Below are 17,500 nucleotides of genomic sequence, written 5' to 3' on the forward strand. Positions count from 1 at the left end.
ATCAGTTTTCAGCAAGAATTTTCGCTGTCAAGGCGTCAAAGTTCCACGATTTGATCTTTGAAAACTCTACCAAACTCCTCCACCAATTTTGGGTCCAAATACTTGAAATTTTACATGTCGGTTACTTGGACATCGATCAAAATTTTTAATTTGATTTGATCCTAAAACAATAAATGGTAAGAGGTCAAAATTGGGGTCAAAGTTTTAAAAAATTTGACCCCTGTGGTCGCTACCAAATTACTCAGCCAATTTTTAGTCTAAACATTTGAAATTTTACATAAAGTGAATCAGACATAGGACAAGCTTTTTAATCGGTTTTTGACCGACAATTTGGCTGCCAAGGAGTTAAAGTTCAAAAGATTTGACCTTTGTGGTCTCTAGCAAACTATTCAGCCAATTTTGAGTCTAAACATTTAAAGTTTTACATAAAGAGTATTCAGACATGCAGCAAGCTTTTAATCAGTTTTGAGGCGAAAATTTGGCTGCCAAGAGGTCAAAGCTGGAAGAGTTGACCTTTGCAAATTCTACCAAACGCCTCCGCCAATTTTAGATCTAAACACTTGAAATTTTAGATGTAGGTTACCTAGACATGAGTCAAACATTTTAATACATATATACGTATGGACATAAAGTTATGAACAGTACAAATGGCCTGAGCAAAGCCGGGCTGAACTGCTAGTATATATATATATATATATATATATATATATATATATATATATATATATATATATATATACAGGGTAGAATAATGAAAGTATCGCCCTAAAAAACAGCAACACTACAGCTTAATTTAAAAACTTTTATTGAAAAAAATCATTTCAGGTAACTTGATTATGTAGTAAGGCTGACACCTATTCAATGTAGTCGCCTTCAGCCTCAATCACTGCCTCGATATGGCTCCGGACCTTGGAACATGCCTTTGCCACAAGCGCTGGCAGGAGCTCAGCGAATACTCGGCAGATGGCGGTGATCAGGCTGGTTTTTGTGTTGTGGGAGGTCATGTTGGTGATGTTCTCGACGTATGACCAAATGAAGTAGTCCAGCAGATTCAGGTCAGGAGAGGAGGGGGGGGGCTAGTGTGAGAAGAGTATAAAATCGTAGCACTTCTTCTAAAGTTACACCTGAGCCTCTTTGGACTTGTGGGCCGACGCCAAGTTTTGCTGTCACACCCAGGGTCTGCCAACAGTCACCTGATTGCAGCAGAGGATCACAACACTCTTCAGCATATCCAGGTACACTTTGGTGTTGACTTTCAAGCCGACTTCAAAGATGTGAGGTGGTATTATGTAACCCTCACTTGAAACCACACCAAAGACCATAAACGTGCCTGGAAATTTTGTTTTCTTCACCCTGGCATGTCTCTGTTATGCATGACAATTCAGCGATGCATTTTGAGGATGCTGGCAATGGTCCTGTTGTCATAACTTGGATTGGTAGAGAGCATGAGTTGTATAGTGACACATTTCCGATTTCACTCATTCAACATTGTGTCACTTTCAGACATGATAGAAGGCTCCTATCGCTTTTGGGATTTGTATACAACTGGCCAACGTTGATGGTCTTCAACAAAAAAAAAGAGAAAACTGGTTTTCACCAAACGGAAATTGAATCATGTTATCTTTTCTAGGGCGACAATTTTATCGTTCCACGCTGTAGTATGTAACAATAAGAGCAATACCAAAAAACTTTGAAAAAAGAATGGGAGCGATTGGGATCAGAGGGATAGCTGTGACGATGCAACGCATAACAATAATGAAAACGGCTGAAATATTAAGGAAAACCCTTGAATGTGGAGACTAATACACACGAGCTACAGGCACACGTCGGATATACAGAAACTGCTACAGATGCAAAACACAAAGAAACATCACATTAAATCATGAAAACTGAAACTGTATAAATGTAAGGTAATCTACTTCCCTCCGCCCGCCCCCTTTTTGTGTGCGTGTCACAATAAACTGGTGCCACACTAAAGTGAGGAGGGTCAAGGAGGATAAAAAGACCGAGGAAAAATAGCACTAGCCAGACCTCCGCTCGATGAGTACAAAGAGGACTGAGACCTTGAGTAGGCTTATTGCCACCCAAATTCCAACGGTCGTTGCCAACGAGAAATCAATGGTAAGCGGCTGTTTTGATGACTCAAATTCATCTGCAAAGGTTATCGAAAGCGGTAGAGAGTACTGGAAATTTGAGGAGACTTGTTGGTACTCAGATTCCAGGAAACACCACATGTTGTTCTCAAAGATAAATCTTTGATGATGACCTATGTGACTACTTCTAGTGAATAAAAAAAAACAAGAAATAATAATAATAATAATAATAATAATAATAATAATAATAATAATAATAATAACAACAACAACAACAATAATAATAATAATAATAATAATAATAATAATAATAATAATGAAGAAGAAGAAGAAGAAGAAAATAATACAAAACATGGAATCTTTATTTCAACTGCGACAAATATCAAAATGGGTCAGAAAGAATAAAATGTTAACAATTTATACCTTCAATTTCCTCCAATGATGAATGTTCAAAGGATTTCCAAGTTCTTTTTCCAATGCTTTACAAGTAGTGCGTTCCGCCAACAGCTTTTTCTGAATCTCAGCCACTTGTTCACTAAAATGCAATAAATTACATAAAAATCACAAGAAAAATTATCGTCCATTTTACTTTCATAAAACACAAACTGGCTAAATATTAAAATAAAAAAAAAAAAAGCAATAACACCCTTTACTCCCATAATAAATCTAGTTAAGAGATAATTCGTTTCAGTTAACCATTAATCTAACCAAAACAAGGGATTCATTTCAGTAAATAAAGAATGTAAAAAATTCAAACTCAATTACTTATCCAAATATGTGTGAATGTGTCATATTTGTGTTACGGGTCCAAGAGATACTAAAATAAAATCACGTTTGTTGTCAAAATGATTTGTAGGTTTAATAAAAGACAAATAAATAAAATAACAAAAGACTGGTGAGCATCGCACTTTTATTATGGAAACGTTTATTAAAACAAACGAATCTGTAACAGCAATACAACGAGCGTTCCGTTTGCACTTCAATCTTGGTAGAGACATGATCGTGTACCAGCTCGAAACACGATCTTGCTATGAATTACCAACTTCAAAGTTACTGGATTTGTATTGAAACGAAAATCAACCGGCCGACTTTCATGAACGCTTTCGACAGTGTATGGACAATAACTCATCCCATTTGACTGATTAAAATTTTAAAACCTAATAAAACAGAATGGCATTATATGTATTTATCGAAAATAAAAATGCTTTTTTGTTTCTTTACTTTATCTGCCTTTTATTAAACCCACAAATGTGTCAGATCATTTTGTCTGACCTTGTAGAACAAGTTTCTGAGTTAACACTACGAGATATAGCTGGAGAATGTCACCGAATAATAAATCAATACCATGAAAAAATTAAGGAAAGAGATATTCACTCAGTCGGAAGAACGAAACGAAACAAAGAAAAAGATTTTCTTTTAAAATTAAACCTTGTTATTAATGCAATCAAATAATTTTAGATAAACAAAAATGTATATCTAAAAACGAATAGTGTCATAGCCCTGGAAATAGTGGGTATAATTTATTACATTGTATATAATTTATTACATTGTATAAAATTTATTACATTGTATAAAATTTATTACATTGTATAAAATTTATTACATTGTATAAAATTTATTACATTGTATAAAATTTATTACATTGTATAAAATTTATTACATTGTATATAACTTATTACATTGTATATAACTTATTACATTGTATAAAATTTATTACATTGTATAAAATTTATTACATTGTATAAAATTTATTACATTGTATAAAATTTATTACATTGTATAAAATTTATTACATCGTATAAAATTTATTACATTGTATATAACTTATTACATTGTATATAATTTATTACATTGTATAAAATTTATTACATTGTATATAATTTATTACATTGTATATAATTTATTACATTGTATAAAATTTATTACATTGTATAAAGTTTATTACATTGTATATAACTTATTACATTGTATATAATTTATTACAGAGGAGACAACCAAGAAAAAAAAATCCGAAGCAAAATTCATCCCAAAACAGCAAAACTAAAGCTGGCTTTCTAGGACACTATATATATATATATATATATATATATATATATATATATATATATATATATATATATATATATATATATATATATATATATATATATATATTAAGTAGCGTGATTGATAATTTAAAATTTTAATTATAATTAAATTAAAAATCCGTTTCATAAGAAGGAACAACAACAAAATCAATTATCTGTACGATCGTTTCGGAAAACAATGCTTTTTATTGTGGTAGACATCAAGTTACGTACAATAATTACATATAGTTTTTTAATAAGCAAGGTCTCCTCGTCAGCAAATTTTGAAGAGTTTTTATTAAATTTAAAAGACACGAAAAAGGTAAAAAGCTATAGCAAACATCTAAATGAGTATTTTAACCATAGTTCCTGATTTCAAAAGGCAAAAAATTAAAAGATACATCTGCCTTACTTTTAATGCTAGGTTTATTTATGGTGTCTTTTAAATTTAACAAAAACCCTTCAAAATTTGCTGACGAGGAGACCTTGCTTATTAAAAAAAACTATATGTAATTATTGTACGTAACTTGATGTCTACCACAATAAAAAGCATTGTTTTCCGAAACGATCGTACAGATAATTGATTTTGTTGTTGTTCCTTCTTATGAAACGGATTTTTAATTTAATTATAATTTGATTTTTAAATTTTAAATTATCAATCACACTACTTAATATTGAATTAGCTCTAGGCTATTTACCTATCGAGCTTATCATATATCTAAATTACAACGAGCACTTTCTCTTTCCTGTATTTTAATTAAACTAGTAATTTCACTATTACATTGAAATACACTCAGCTCTTTAGACTATTGTTCTAATCTCCTTTAAATTATATATATATATATATATATATATATATATATATATATATATATATATATATTATATATATATAAATGTATGCTAATTTGGGCATATTTTATTGGTTTGAAAATATAGGTCCTTTTTAACTAATTGTCATAAAATTTTAACTATAGAATAGTATTATAATCTTTGAAAAGCCTTCAAATTTTCATGTAGTTGATATTTCTTAAAAACCTATGACCTTAATGGAGGGAAGATAAATACTTGCTGCTATGGTTACAAATGATCTGAAATAACAGTAAAGGGAGACTTGATTCCAAATATTTCTCATGTGTTATATCTCTCCTCTTTTCGAAATGCGGTACGATTATGAATATCTCCGGTATCAATTAATCCTAATAAACTGCGAAATTTACTTTATGTATGGAAACTAATAATAAACAATTTAAAAATAATGTTTATCGATATATCTCGGCGAACAAACTCGCTCTTGTCCAGATATTTTTTCTTCTTATGCCTCATGATGGTACTTTTAGGCGCATTCCTGGACTATAAAAAAAAAATTTTGACCAACATCTAAACGTATCCTGCCTAAAAGTACTATTATGAGGTGTAAGAAGAAAAAAATATATCTTGACAAAGGTGAGTTTCTTCGCCTAAAAAATATGTTGATAAACATTATTTTGAAATTGTTTATTATTATGTATTTTATTTATTTATTTATTTATTTATTTATTTTGCATTGAATAGCTTCAAAACGTATTTTATATTCACGTTCTATTTAGATATATATATTTTCTCAAAGCCTTGATGGAGGGGAGACTAAAATTTGCTGCTATGGTTTCAAAATATCTGAAATAACAGCAAGGAAGACTTGATCCCAAATATTTCTCATGTGTTATATCTCTCTCTTTTTGAAATGGATTACAATTATGAATATCTCCGGTAGGAAATAATTCTTATACACTGTGAAATTTACTTTATGTATGAAAACCAAAGAGGGGAAAGGAAACATATGAGAAATATTTGGAATCAAGTCTCTCCTTGTTATTTAAGATCATTTGAAACCGTAGCAGCAAGTTTTAGTCTCACCTCCATCAAGGCCAGAGGTTTTGGGGAAATATCAGATATTTTGTAATTCATATGCAAAACTAGGAAAACAAATGACTGATTGAAACATTTTATGGCTATAAAAAGTGCCAAAAATAGACTCTGGATAATGGATGATCCCCTTAATGTGCGACCTTAAGGGCAAATGTCACATAGCCCACTGCACAATTCAGGTCAATAGTTTTCCAACGAGCCTTCATTTGTTAAATTCTGATCAATAGTCACTGAGATTTTGAACTTATAAAATTGCCAAAAAAGTGATATATATAATATTATTCTATGGTTAAAATTTTATAACAATTGGTAAAAAGAATCTATATTTTTACCTATTGTCATAAAATATTCCCAAATTTTTCAACATTTGTATATATAGTGTATTGGCAAGCTAGCTTTAGTTTTGCTGCTTTGAGATGAATTTTGCTAAGGTGCTTTTTTTTTTTTGCTCGATTGTCTCCCCTGTGGCCTTTCCAGTTTGTATTAGTTACGTCGTTTTCATATAATAAATACAAGCTTATTTCATAACTTCTGCAGATAAAACATTCTTACTTACCGAAGAATCTTGACATTTCCAACAGATCTTGTTAAGTTAATTTTCTCTTTTTGTATTTTCTTTATTTCCAACTTGAGGATGCGGATATCCTCCAGACGCTGGTTATATTGCATTTCGCCATTTTCTAACGTTGACTGCTGGATTTTGATCTTTTTAAATAATAACTCCAGTTCATTGTTCCGATGGACAAGTTTATTACCAAGAATATCACGTTGACTAATCACCTGATTTTTAGATGAAAGCAAGAAATATTTTATTATTTTACATACATTTATACATAACGAAACAGGAAAACATGAGTATGACATGAATCAGAAGTCTCCAAACTATGGCCCACAAGCCATATCTGGCCCGCAGAAGTCTTTAATCGGGCCCGTGGAGCTCTTAGAGTAAACGTAAAAATATTCCGAAAAACTTTTTAAATAGAAACGTGTGAAAATAGTATGGCGGTTTCTCTTTTTGTTTAAAAAATGAGTCAAAGAATAAGGTTTGAAAAGGGAAAAATATAAGTATCATATAAATAGCTGTGAAATTATTTCATGTGAAATAGGCGTTTTTATTCAGATGAAGTTTTGATATAATCTGTATATATATATATATATATATATATATATATATATATGTATATATATATATATATATATATATACGAAGGGCGTGCAATAAGTAATGCCCCTGGCCTATTTCCCATAGCAGTAGAGCAACGAAACTTGGCACAGTTTTAGTCTTTCTTTACACAGGAACCACCCAGAGTTATGCATTTCTCCTATCGTTTGATGCAGCTGAAATTCAGAGGGTGCAAGGTCAGGAGAGTAGGGAGGATTGGGTAGGATTTCATAACCACACGCCCGTGCTTCTGATCTGGCGACATGCAAGTTGTGGACCGGAGTGTTGTCCTGCAGGAGGAGGGTACCTTGGCTGATCTTGCCCTGCCTCTTGATTTTGATAGCTTTCCTCAAAAGTGAAGCATAATAGGCTCCTGTAATTGTGGTACCTTTGCCAGGAAATCTGTTATCACAACTCCGTCCTGGTCCCAGAAGACTGAGCATGACCTTGCCAGCAGAGGGCTGCACCCTTGCCTTCTTTGGAGGTGGTGAGTCCAAGTGCTTCCACTCCATTGACTGGGCTTTGGTCTCTGGATCATAGTGATGGACCCAGGTTTCATCCTGTGTAATCAGTCTTTTGAAAAACTTTGACTCATCTTCTTGGCACATCTCCAAATTCACCCTCAAGCACTCAACGCGTTCTCACTTCTGGAATGGTGTGAGCGACCTGGAAATCCATCTGGCAGACACCTTATGCATATGCAAATGGTCATGAATGATAGTTTCCACAGACCCTGTACTAATCTTGACATCTTGGGCTATTTGGCAAATAGTAATGTGCCAATCTTCCAAAATGGCAGCCTCAACTTGACGAACAGATGCCTCATCAATGGCAGAAGGGGGGTGACCAGGTCTGGGAGCTGTTTCCACAGACTTCCGGCCATGTTTGAATTCACGATGCTAGCGTTTTACAAGGTCATATGATGGGGCACTATCACCATAAGTTTCTTTCATTTCATCAAAGATCTCCTGTGGTGTGGTGTGTGTCCTTTCAAATACAAAAATCGGATCACTGGTCGACATTCAACAGGCTCCATTTCACACCTGACTCAGTTCAAACACCTGTAAAACAGAAACCACAATTCGTTCAGAGCTGTAATTTGCCACATAACCCATAGAGATAAAAATCATTGCACATGCAAAATTTCAGCTAGATCAGACAACTGGAAGTGGGTCAGGGGCATTACTTATTGCACGCCCCTCGTATATATATATATATATATATATATATATAACTCACTTTGTTTGCCTCCATTTTTTTCAAGCTGCATCTCCTCTATTTTTACCGGCTTATATATATATATATATATATATATATATATATATATATATATATATATATATATATATAAGTCGGTAAAAATAGCTGCTAAGGGGTCAAAATGGAACTTGGTAGGTGCAAATCGATTTACGGTATTTTTATACACATGCATAAATATATGTTTATATATTAAAGTCAGTTCATTTTTAACTATTTATTATCTTAGTTCAAATGGTAACTACTAAGGCTGGAGCACTAAAGATTTTTATTTCGATTCTAGCTGATGACTGCAAAGTCATATTTTTTACTTTTGAAATCACTACTATATATTGAGTACAGTATACTAATCGACAGACAATTGGCTCTATAATGATGAATACGAAATCTGTATAAATTAAAATATCATATTTAAGTGTATTTTACGACCGGACAACGCTACGCTAGGTTATACTTAATTCACAAAAACTAAGAGGATAAAAGCTGTTACTAATAAGGAGACATTGAGAATGAATAACATAAACAAAATGAATGGCGACTTTTTTTTTAATTTTCCAGATGGAAAGTGACGGTGATTAAGTGGTTGATGACACAGACTAGCAATCTGAGTGTTCCAAGTTCGAATTTAGTTGGTTCCACAAAAACAATTTCACTTAGATGTTGGCAACTTCCTTGTAGTCTGTTCTGTACTTTTTTCGAAAGAATTCTAGCTAGAAAGATATCGGGGAAACCAATGCCAAAAATAGAATCATCTGATTCACATGAAACGAATGAATAAATTTACCAGCATTCAATAATAAAATCAAAACCTAACAAAATTTGTTAAACCAAAACAAAATCATGTACAGCGATTTTTTAATATGCCAGTCTTAGTCTAAGACAAATGTTGCCGCATACTCCCGTTTATTCTTTTCTTTTTTCTTGACTGAAGCAGATGTGATCATCCTGAACCCATATCGAACGGTAGAAATAGTTCTTATTTGGCTCATCCTTACCATAGAATGGTCCGTCTTTGTCTGGAGTACAATTTAAAAATTTTAACAAAAAGTTCAAATCATAAAACAGTCCTGGATATGACCTTAAACTATATCCGATGGTGAGGCCCCAGCTTGTGGGGCTTAGGAAGTATGGAGACACCCTTTAATTGCCATTGCTCCCAGGTCCACTCTGACTCGGAGTGGTAGCACCTGTTAGGGCCCCAACTATGGGTTAAGTAGAATACGACTTAAAAAACAAATATACTATATTAAAAAATCGTTCTTCAAAATCACCAGATTCGGCATTAAATAACCTGAAAAGAGTTGATATGCCGTAAAACAAAACAACCAACCAAATCAAATCATAAAGTTGTGAGTGCAGATTTGAACACTGCCCCATGCACGACGATTACTGGCATTTTATGAAACAACTCATTAACCTACGTAGTCATGCAAGTTATGTTGGTTTGAATAAGTCGGATTTATAAGCATATTCTGACAAGATCATCTAAAATTATTAAAATGTTATTAAAAAATGTTCCGTGATGTGTAAGATTAACAAGATAATCGTTACAGAATTAAACTTATTTTTTGTACCAAAAATTTCCGGATAGAATAAAGAAACTAAACACATTGTTACAAAATATCTTGTGAAATCAAGGCTAAACACTAAAGTAAACATGTTTAATTGCATTAAAATGGCCTGGTCTGCTTCTAATAATTTGAACAAAATATGGACATCACATCTCAGCAAAAAAGAATAAAATGGAATTTTTTAAAATCGATAATACAACCAATCCTTCTCTGTGGTTTGGACACTTTCCAAAAAAGTTGGAAACACGCCTGAATGGTGCATATAACCGCCTTCTCATGAGAACCTAAAATTTCTCATGGAAGACCCATTCAACCAAACGCCAAATCTACGGTGAACATCCATTGGCATCATCTCTCATCAAAACAAAATGTGTTCAATTGGCAAGCTATTGTTTTAGAGCAGCAAATGAAGTTATTTCTTCCCTACTTCTGGGGAACCCTACTGCTTATTCCAGAAGTAGAATGCACACATACCCAAATGTCATTGCAAGGGATGCTAATATTTAGAGGCAAGACCTGGAGAGAATCGTGTGGGATCAGGATATCATGTCATATGAGTTTGTGAACTCCATTGTCTCAACTATGGTTAAAAGATGATGACAATAAAAGGATTTACCTGTTCAAGCTCTTTTCTCTGTCGACATCTTTCTACATCAGCATCCATGATGATCTTTTTCATCTTCTTTTTTTCGGCTTCTTGAGTGTTCATGCAGGCTACTGTTTCTGCAGCTTTGCTTTTCATCTTTTGCAGCTCAACTTTAAGCGCATCTTTTTCCTTTTCTATCCTGAGTCGAGCCGTGTTCTCTTGAAGCAAACCGCTTTCCTTCGATTGGATTTCCTCTTTCTGCTGATCAATCTGGTGGGTCATGATTTTTAGCTTCCGTTTATTTTCCATAAGTTCATCCTAAAATTTATAAATTAGCAAAGATAATAGTGCGTAATTCACAAGAGTCATCAACAACAGTTAAAAGCAATAATGAAGTTATAAAAATACACACGAAAAAGAACAGTAACCAGCTTTAAAGCATATTAGGCGACCGTTTTCCAGACAGGAAGTACTCATGTCTATAATTGAAGATTTTTTTATTGTAAACTAATTTATATACATGAGTAACTAATATGCATGTATAGAAACCGACTGACATTTTTAAAAGACTAGCAAGGCTACCCGGCATTACTTGGGGCAAAAATGTATCATTTTTTTCCGCTCAGCCTATTCCTCTCTTTGGACGTACATATGCACAACTTGAGTCATCATAAGTAAGATATGTAACAAAAATACCAGAGTTACTTCCCTTTAGTTAGTGTCTGGAAAACAGATTACATAACATTAAAAGATGTTATGTAAAAGGAGTACTGGAAATCTGAGGAGAATTGTTAACAGTCTATCTTGAAGGAGCAGTACCTGCTGTTAACTATGACCAATTATACAAATAAGAAAAACGACAAGACCAAAAGAGTAAATGGCTAAAAAAAAAATGATGAAAGACATCAAGAAATTGAAGAAACGAAAATGAAATTAATAAAAAAAATTCTACAGACGATCTTAAAAATAATTGGTCAACTAGAAAGTCCCTAGTTATGACGAAATTGATTACTCTGGATATTTATACACGAAACAGAATCCTGTAATGGCAAAGCTAAAGGGCAATAGTCTACAGAGTAGAACGATAAAGTTGTTGCCCTAAAGAAAACAACATTAAAAAATTAATTCAAGTAACTTGATTATGGTGTAGAGCTGACATCCATTCAATGTAGCCACCTTCAGCCTCAACTACCGCCTCGATAAGGGTTCAGAACTGGAAGTATGCCTTTTCCACAAGTGCTGGTGGGAGCTCGGCAAATACTCGGAAGATGACAGCAATCAGGCTGGCTTTGGTGTTGCGGGAGGTCATGTTGGTGATTTTCTCGATGTATGACCAAACGAAGCAGTCCAACGGGTTCTACTGAAAACTCTACAAATGACTTCAATTTGAACATACAGACAAATGGCAAAGACACAAATCAGAACTAATGTTGGAAAATGTAAAGGATAGAATCCTCTGAGATAAACAGGCTAATGCATCTAAGTAATGCCAATAGTCAACAAAAGGGGGAAACAATGTTACCAAATAGTAGATTTTGCTATCCCAGCATATCACAAGGTGAATATCAGGAAGATAGAAAAACTAAGCAAATAAATGGAGTACGCCAAGAAAGCTGAAGAGAAAATAGAGCACAAAGAAAATTACAGTAATAAAAATTAGGAGCACTACGAATAGTTTCATTAAACCTGGAAAAAGAATTAAGAGAATTCGGAATCAAGGGGAGAATTGACACCATACAAAATATGGCATTGATGAGAACAGCTGAAAAATTAGAAAAATTCCTAGAGTGTGACAACCAGTCAGCATAACCAGGAAACATAGACCAACCACAAGCTGAAATAGAAACATTATTCTATTCTGCATAGCAGCAACTACAAATTACAAGAAAATATATTAAATGAATCCAAGAGAACTGAAAGTGTCGCGGTAGTTAAGCTAAATCCTATAATCTGTCCCCCCCCCTCTCCAAAAATAATGAAGAGACATCAACATTGGTTAGTGCTGCAGATAATGATTATAATTAACCGGTTGAGGAAGATCGAAAGATTGAGGAGGAATAGCACAATCCACTGGAAGGGTAATTGATAACATGAATGGTGGAGTCGAATGGTTTATTTATTTTTGAAGGTATCAAAGAAAACCTGATGTACCCCTTGAACAAATATGTGCCTATGGATGTAAAAAAAAAAGCTACAAGGTAGATTATTACGAAATGCAAACTTCCACTGGGAGGGCACAGAGGGTACAGGAATTCTAGTAATTCAATAAATACAGAGGTTTTATTTTGATTTTTATTAATGTTGTCTTTGTTTCTTTATTTCAAACAGACTTGGTATAGAACACTGGTTTCCTTGTCGTTGACAATATTTTTATATTCTTGAACAGTGTAATACCCTGTTTGCTTGACATCACCAACCCCAACATTGATTTTGTTGTGTTCTCTTCTGTCTTCTCTTCTTATGGCTGTGACGTCATCTCTTACATTGGCAGCTGCCAACGGTGTAACAAGTATCAAAATAAAATAAAACAACTCAAAAGGAAATGCAGAATTACATTTTCCATAAATATCAGTTGCATTCTGGGTGTGTGTGTGACACCATCGACCCTCTAAACCTAAACGCTAAGGCCCAAATCTACATCTACTGTAAAAGCTGTGTTCATCAATTAATCAATTCATTTTCTCATATGATCTGAGCTACGACTGCATTCTACTAAGCTAAACTTACAACTGTCGTCAACTGGACACTGTCCACCACTGTTAAATTGTCCTGGACTGGATTGTCGTAAAACGTTGCAAACACTCATTGACTGTTGCAAACTTCCCCAGCCGTAGTAAAACTTCATTATAGACAATCCAAGCTTACACAGAAATATAAATGCTAAATAACATTTAGTCATTGTATTATTACACTTTAATTAATTGACTTACTTGGCATTCAATAACACGTTTGCTGCTCAGGTTTCGGTCGCTGCGGACGTCTTCATAAAGTTTCTGTTGTTCTTTTAACTTTGTCTCTGCTTCAACAATTTTCTTTGAAAAATCTGAAATTTGCCCATCTCTCATGCTAATATCTTCTATCAATTGTAAAACCTGTAAAATAATAATACTTTGATATAAATGTCGTTATATATTGCACACACACACACGCACACATACACACACACACACACACACACACACATATATATATTAAAAGAGTTTATTTGTGGTACAGAATTTACAAATGATAGAAAAAAGAATTCTTTTTGGACCCTAGACGTCTTTCGTCGCCCTCATCAGGGGCAAATGATTGCATTTTTTAAAATCCTATAACGTATATATATATATATATATATATATATATGCACACACAATGAATATGATAATAAATTTCAGTACAATAAGGATATTTAGGTTTATGAAGCCTGTGTATGCATATATATATATATATATATATATATATATATATATATATATATATATATATATATATATATATATATGGGGGGGGCAGAATTTACAAATGACAGAAAAAAAAATGAATACTTTTGAACTCTAGACGTCTTTTGCCATACACATCAGGGGCAAACGATGATATTTTTTTATCTTTTTTAAAAAAGAAAATATGGAAAAGAAATTAAAATTAATGATAAAATGAGAACGACTTATTTCCAATAATAATAAAATATATGTACAGGGAAGAGGGAAAGGGAGAAGATAAAATAAAATGGATTGACGTATATATATATATATATATATATATATATATATATATATATATATATATATATATATATATATATATATAATATGAATATTATTCCAAAAAAACTATCACCAATGGGGAATGAGAATCCGGGCGAAAAAAAAAAAAGAAAAAAGGGGTGGGGAATCATATCTAAAATATCTCTCTACAATTCGCCAAAAATCTCTAGAGTATTCACAAACCGTTTCTGCCTGTAGAGAGAGGGTTTGAGGCGTGCAATGGAGACGGATTCAAGAGTTTTCAAATGACTACTCGATTTAAAATATAAAAAAATGTCGTTCTTATATGTCTGCCCACATTCTAGGTTATCCAATAAATGATTTCCAATTACGGAATTTAAATTATTGTGGGTGGGGTTGAGGAGAATATTATTTTTATTTTTATTTTTATTTTTTTTTCGAAAACCTGAAGGAACATGTTGTCTAATTCTTCTTTCAAAATGAACGCTGGTTCGCCCGACATAGACAGCATCACACTGACATTGGAATTTGTATATAATATTTGCTAAGTTTAGTGTGAGGCAAACCGTCCTTTTTGAAAGAAGAAAATGCAGATTTCGTATTGAAAATAACCCGAGGTAAAACAGACGGAAAGCAATATATATATATATATATATATATATATATATATATATATATATATATATATATATATATATATATGATGAAAATAATGGAAATAGTATTTCGACAAAATAGAGAAAATAAAAAGGAACAAACCGTATTATGTGTTCATCAACGTTTCGTCTTTATTTCATCCAGAGGAAGTCTCGAAATAAAGACGAAACGTTGATGAACACATAATACGGTTTGTTCCTTTTTATTTTCTCTCTCTATATATATATAGTTTGCTTCTATCATTATGTGAGTTATTTATAAAGGTAAGTGTTAGAAGGCTATCAAAATGCAAAGAGTGGAATGTTGTCGATGGTGAGAAAGGAAGACAAAACCAAGTTATATATTTAAATCTATATATATAAACATCATACAATTAAACATACATATATATACTGTGGGGGACAAAAGAGTTTGCAGACCTATTTTTTAATCAATATCATTATCAATTCTGCTTTATTTTCTAGTTTCATCTCTTTCATCATTTGCTACTTACTATTCTGTTCATTTTCATCACTACATTTTTCGAAAAAAAAAAAACAGAATTTAATTATTATTAAAGATCTTTCTCTTTTCAGGTGAGCCAAAAAATTTATGCAGGTAACCTAAATTTATTAATAATGGCTAAAGAAAAGATGTTGACAGATAGTGAGAAGGGTGAAATTGTTAAATTACTTGCTGTGAAGAAGTCTACATTAGAAATTTCAAAACTTTTGAAGCGAGATCATCGAACTGTGAAACTTTTTGTCATTGACGGTAAAGATGGAAGAAAAAAAAAAAAAAAAAAATTGGCAGACCAAAGGTGACTTCACCACGAGATTTGAGAAAAATCAGGAGGAGTGTGCTATCAAATCCACACAGCACAAGCAAAGCTATTTTTGACCATGCAGGAATGTCTGACATCTTTAAAAGGACCCGACATTGGATTTTGAAACAAATAGCAAACTGGAGAACACCTAAAAAATGTCCTCCTTTGAGTGATATCAACTGTCAGAAGCGACTATCATTTTCAAAATGTTCTCTGGACTGACGAGGCTAGAGCAACCCTCGACGGCCCCGACGTTCGGACCAAGAGATATGGCTTCTTAAAGGCAATAGCCCACGTTTGCGATTCAAACGTCAACAGGGAGGAGTGAGGGTGATAATTTGGGCTGGGATAATTGGTAGTGAGATTCTTGGCCCTTTTCTTGTCCCTGAAGGAGTCAAAATAAATTCTATGAACTACTGCAAGTTTTTGGAACAATTTATTGCCCTGATTGACATCACAAAATGATGCTGCCAACCAGAATCTCATTATTCAACAAGACGATGCCCCAAGTCATGTTTCTCAGTTAACAAAAGCTTGGCTTTCAGCACAGGGAATCTCTGATGAACGTCTGATGGATTGCCCACCTCAGAGTCTGGATTTGAATCTGATAGAGCAAGGTTTACGAAAAAGGGCATCAATTCAGCAGTAAAAAAGACCTTTGGGAAAGGATTAAGGAAGTATCTTCTGAAACCACAGCTCAACAAGTGCATAAATTAACATCCTCTGTGGAGGCTGATAGATTTGATTAAGAATGAAGGAAACCGCATAAAGCGTCAAATTGTTTCCAAAATTTATATGGCTTTGTTAATTGTTATTTGAGTAATAACTGTGGTTTTCTTGTAATATGTTATCAATATATGGTACTATTATCATAATGACACAATGTTTCAAATGTTTAAAAATATTATTTATTTTGAAATAAATGAGTCTTGCAAACTCTTATGACCCATATTTCTTCCTGAAATTTTTTGAAAATCCATATTTTTCCCCAGAATATGATTATTTGGTTTCCATTTTTAGGAATTTACTTTATATATTTTTCCATTTTTAGGAATTTACTTTATATATTTTTCCATTTTTAGGAAATTACTTTATATATTTTTCCATTTTTAGGAATTTACTTTATATATTTTTCCATTTTTAGGAATTTACTTTATATATTTTTCCATTTTTAGGAATTTACTTTATATATTTTTCCATTTTTAGGAATTTACTTTATATATTTTTCCATTTTTAGGAATTTACTTTATATATTTTTCCATTTTTAGGAAATTACTTTATATATTTTTCCATTTTTAGGAATTTACTTTATATATTTTTCCATTTTTAGGAATTTACTTTATATATTTTTCCATTTTTAGGAATTTACTTTAAATATTTTTCCATTTTTAGGAATTTACTTTATATATTTTTCCATTTTTAGGAATTTACTTTATATATTTTTCCATTTTTAGGAATTTACTTTATATATTTTTCCATTTTTAGGAATTTACTTTATATATTTTTCCATTTTTAGGAATTTACTTTATATATTTTTCCATTTTTAGGAATTTACTTTATATATTTTTCCATTTTTAGGAATTTACTTTATATATTTTTCCATTTTTAGGAAATTACTTTATATATTTTTCCATTTTTAGGAAATTACTTTATATATTTTTCCATTTTTAGGAATTTACTTTATATAT

General features: G+C 32.4%; 1 protein-coding gene across 1 annotated transcript in view; it reads right to left on the reverse strand.

The window, feature by feature from the left end:
- Positions 1 to 17,500, reverse strand: part of LOC145245771 (cilia- and flagella-associated protein 58-like) — an 89,763-nt gene that overhangs the window by 11,153 nt on the left and 61,110 nt on the right. The window contains exons 11-14 of the mRNA XM_080107379.1: positions 13,574 to 13,735; positions 10,674 to 10,961; positions 6,624 to 6,847; positions 2,517 to 2,628 (exon numbers count right to left, since the gene is read on the reverse strand). Coding sequence (XP_079963505.1) covers positions 2,517 to 2,628; positions 6,624 to 6,847; positions 10,674 to 10,961; positions 13,574 to 13,735 — 786 coding nt within the window. The remainder of the gene's footprint in view (positions 1 to 2,516; positions 2,629 to 6,623; positions 6,848 to 10,673; positions 10,962 to 13,573; positions 13,736 to 17,500) is intronic.

The sequence above is a fragment of the Euprymna scolopes genome, chromosome 23 (assembly GCF_053919585.1).
Source record: "Euprymna scolopes isolate OS-2025 chromosome 23, ASM5391958v1, whole genome shotgun sequence".
Lineage (NCBI taxonomy): Eukaryota > Metazoa > Mollusca > Cephalopoda > Sepiida > Sepiolidae > Euprymna > Euprymna scolopes.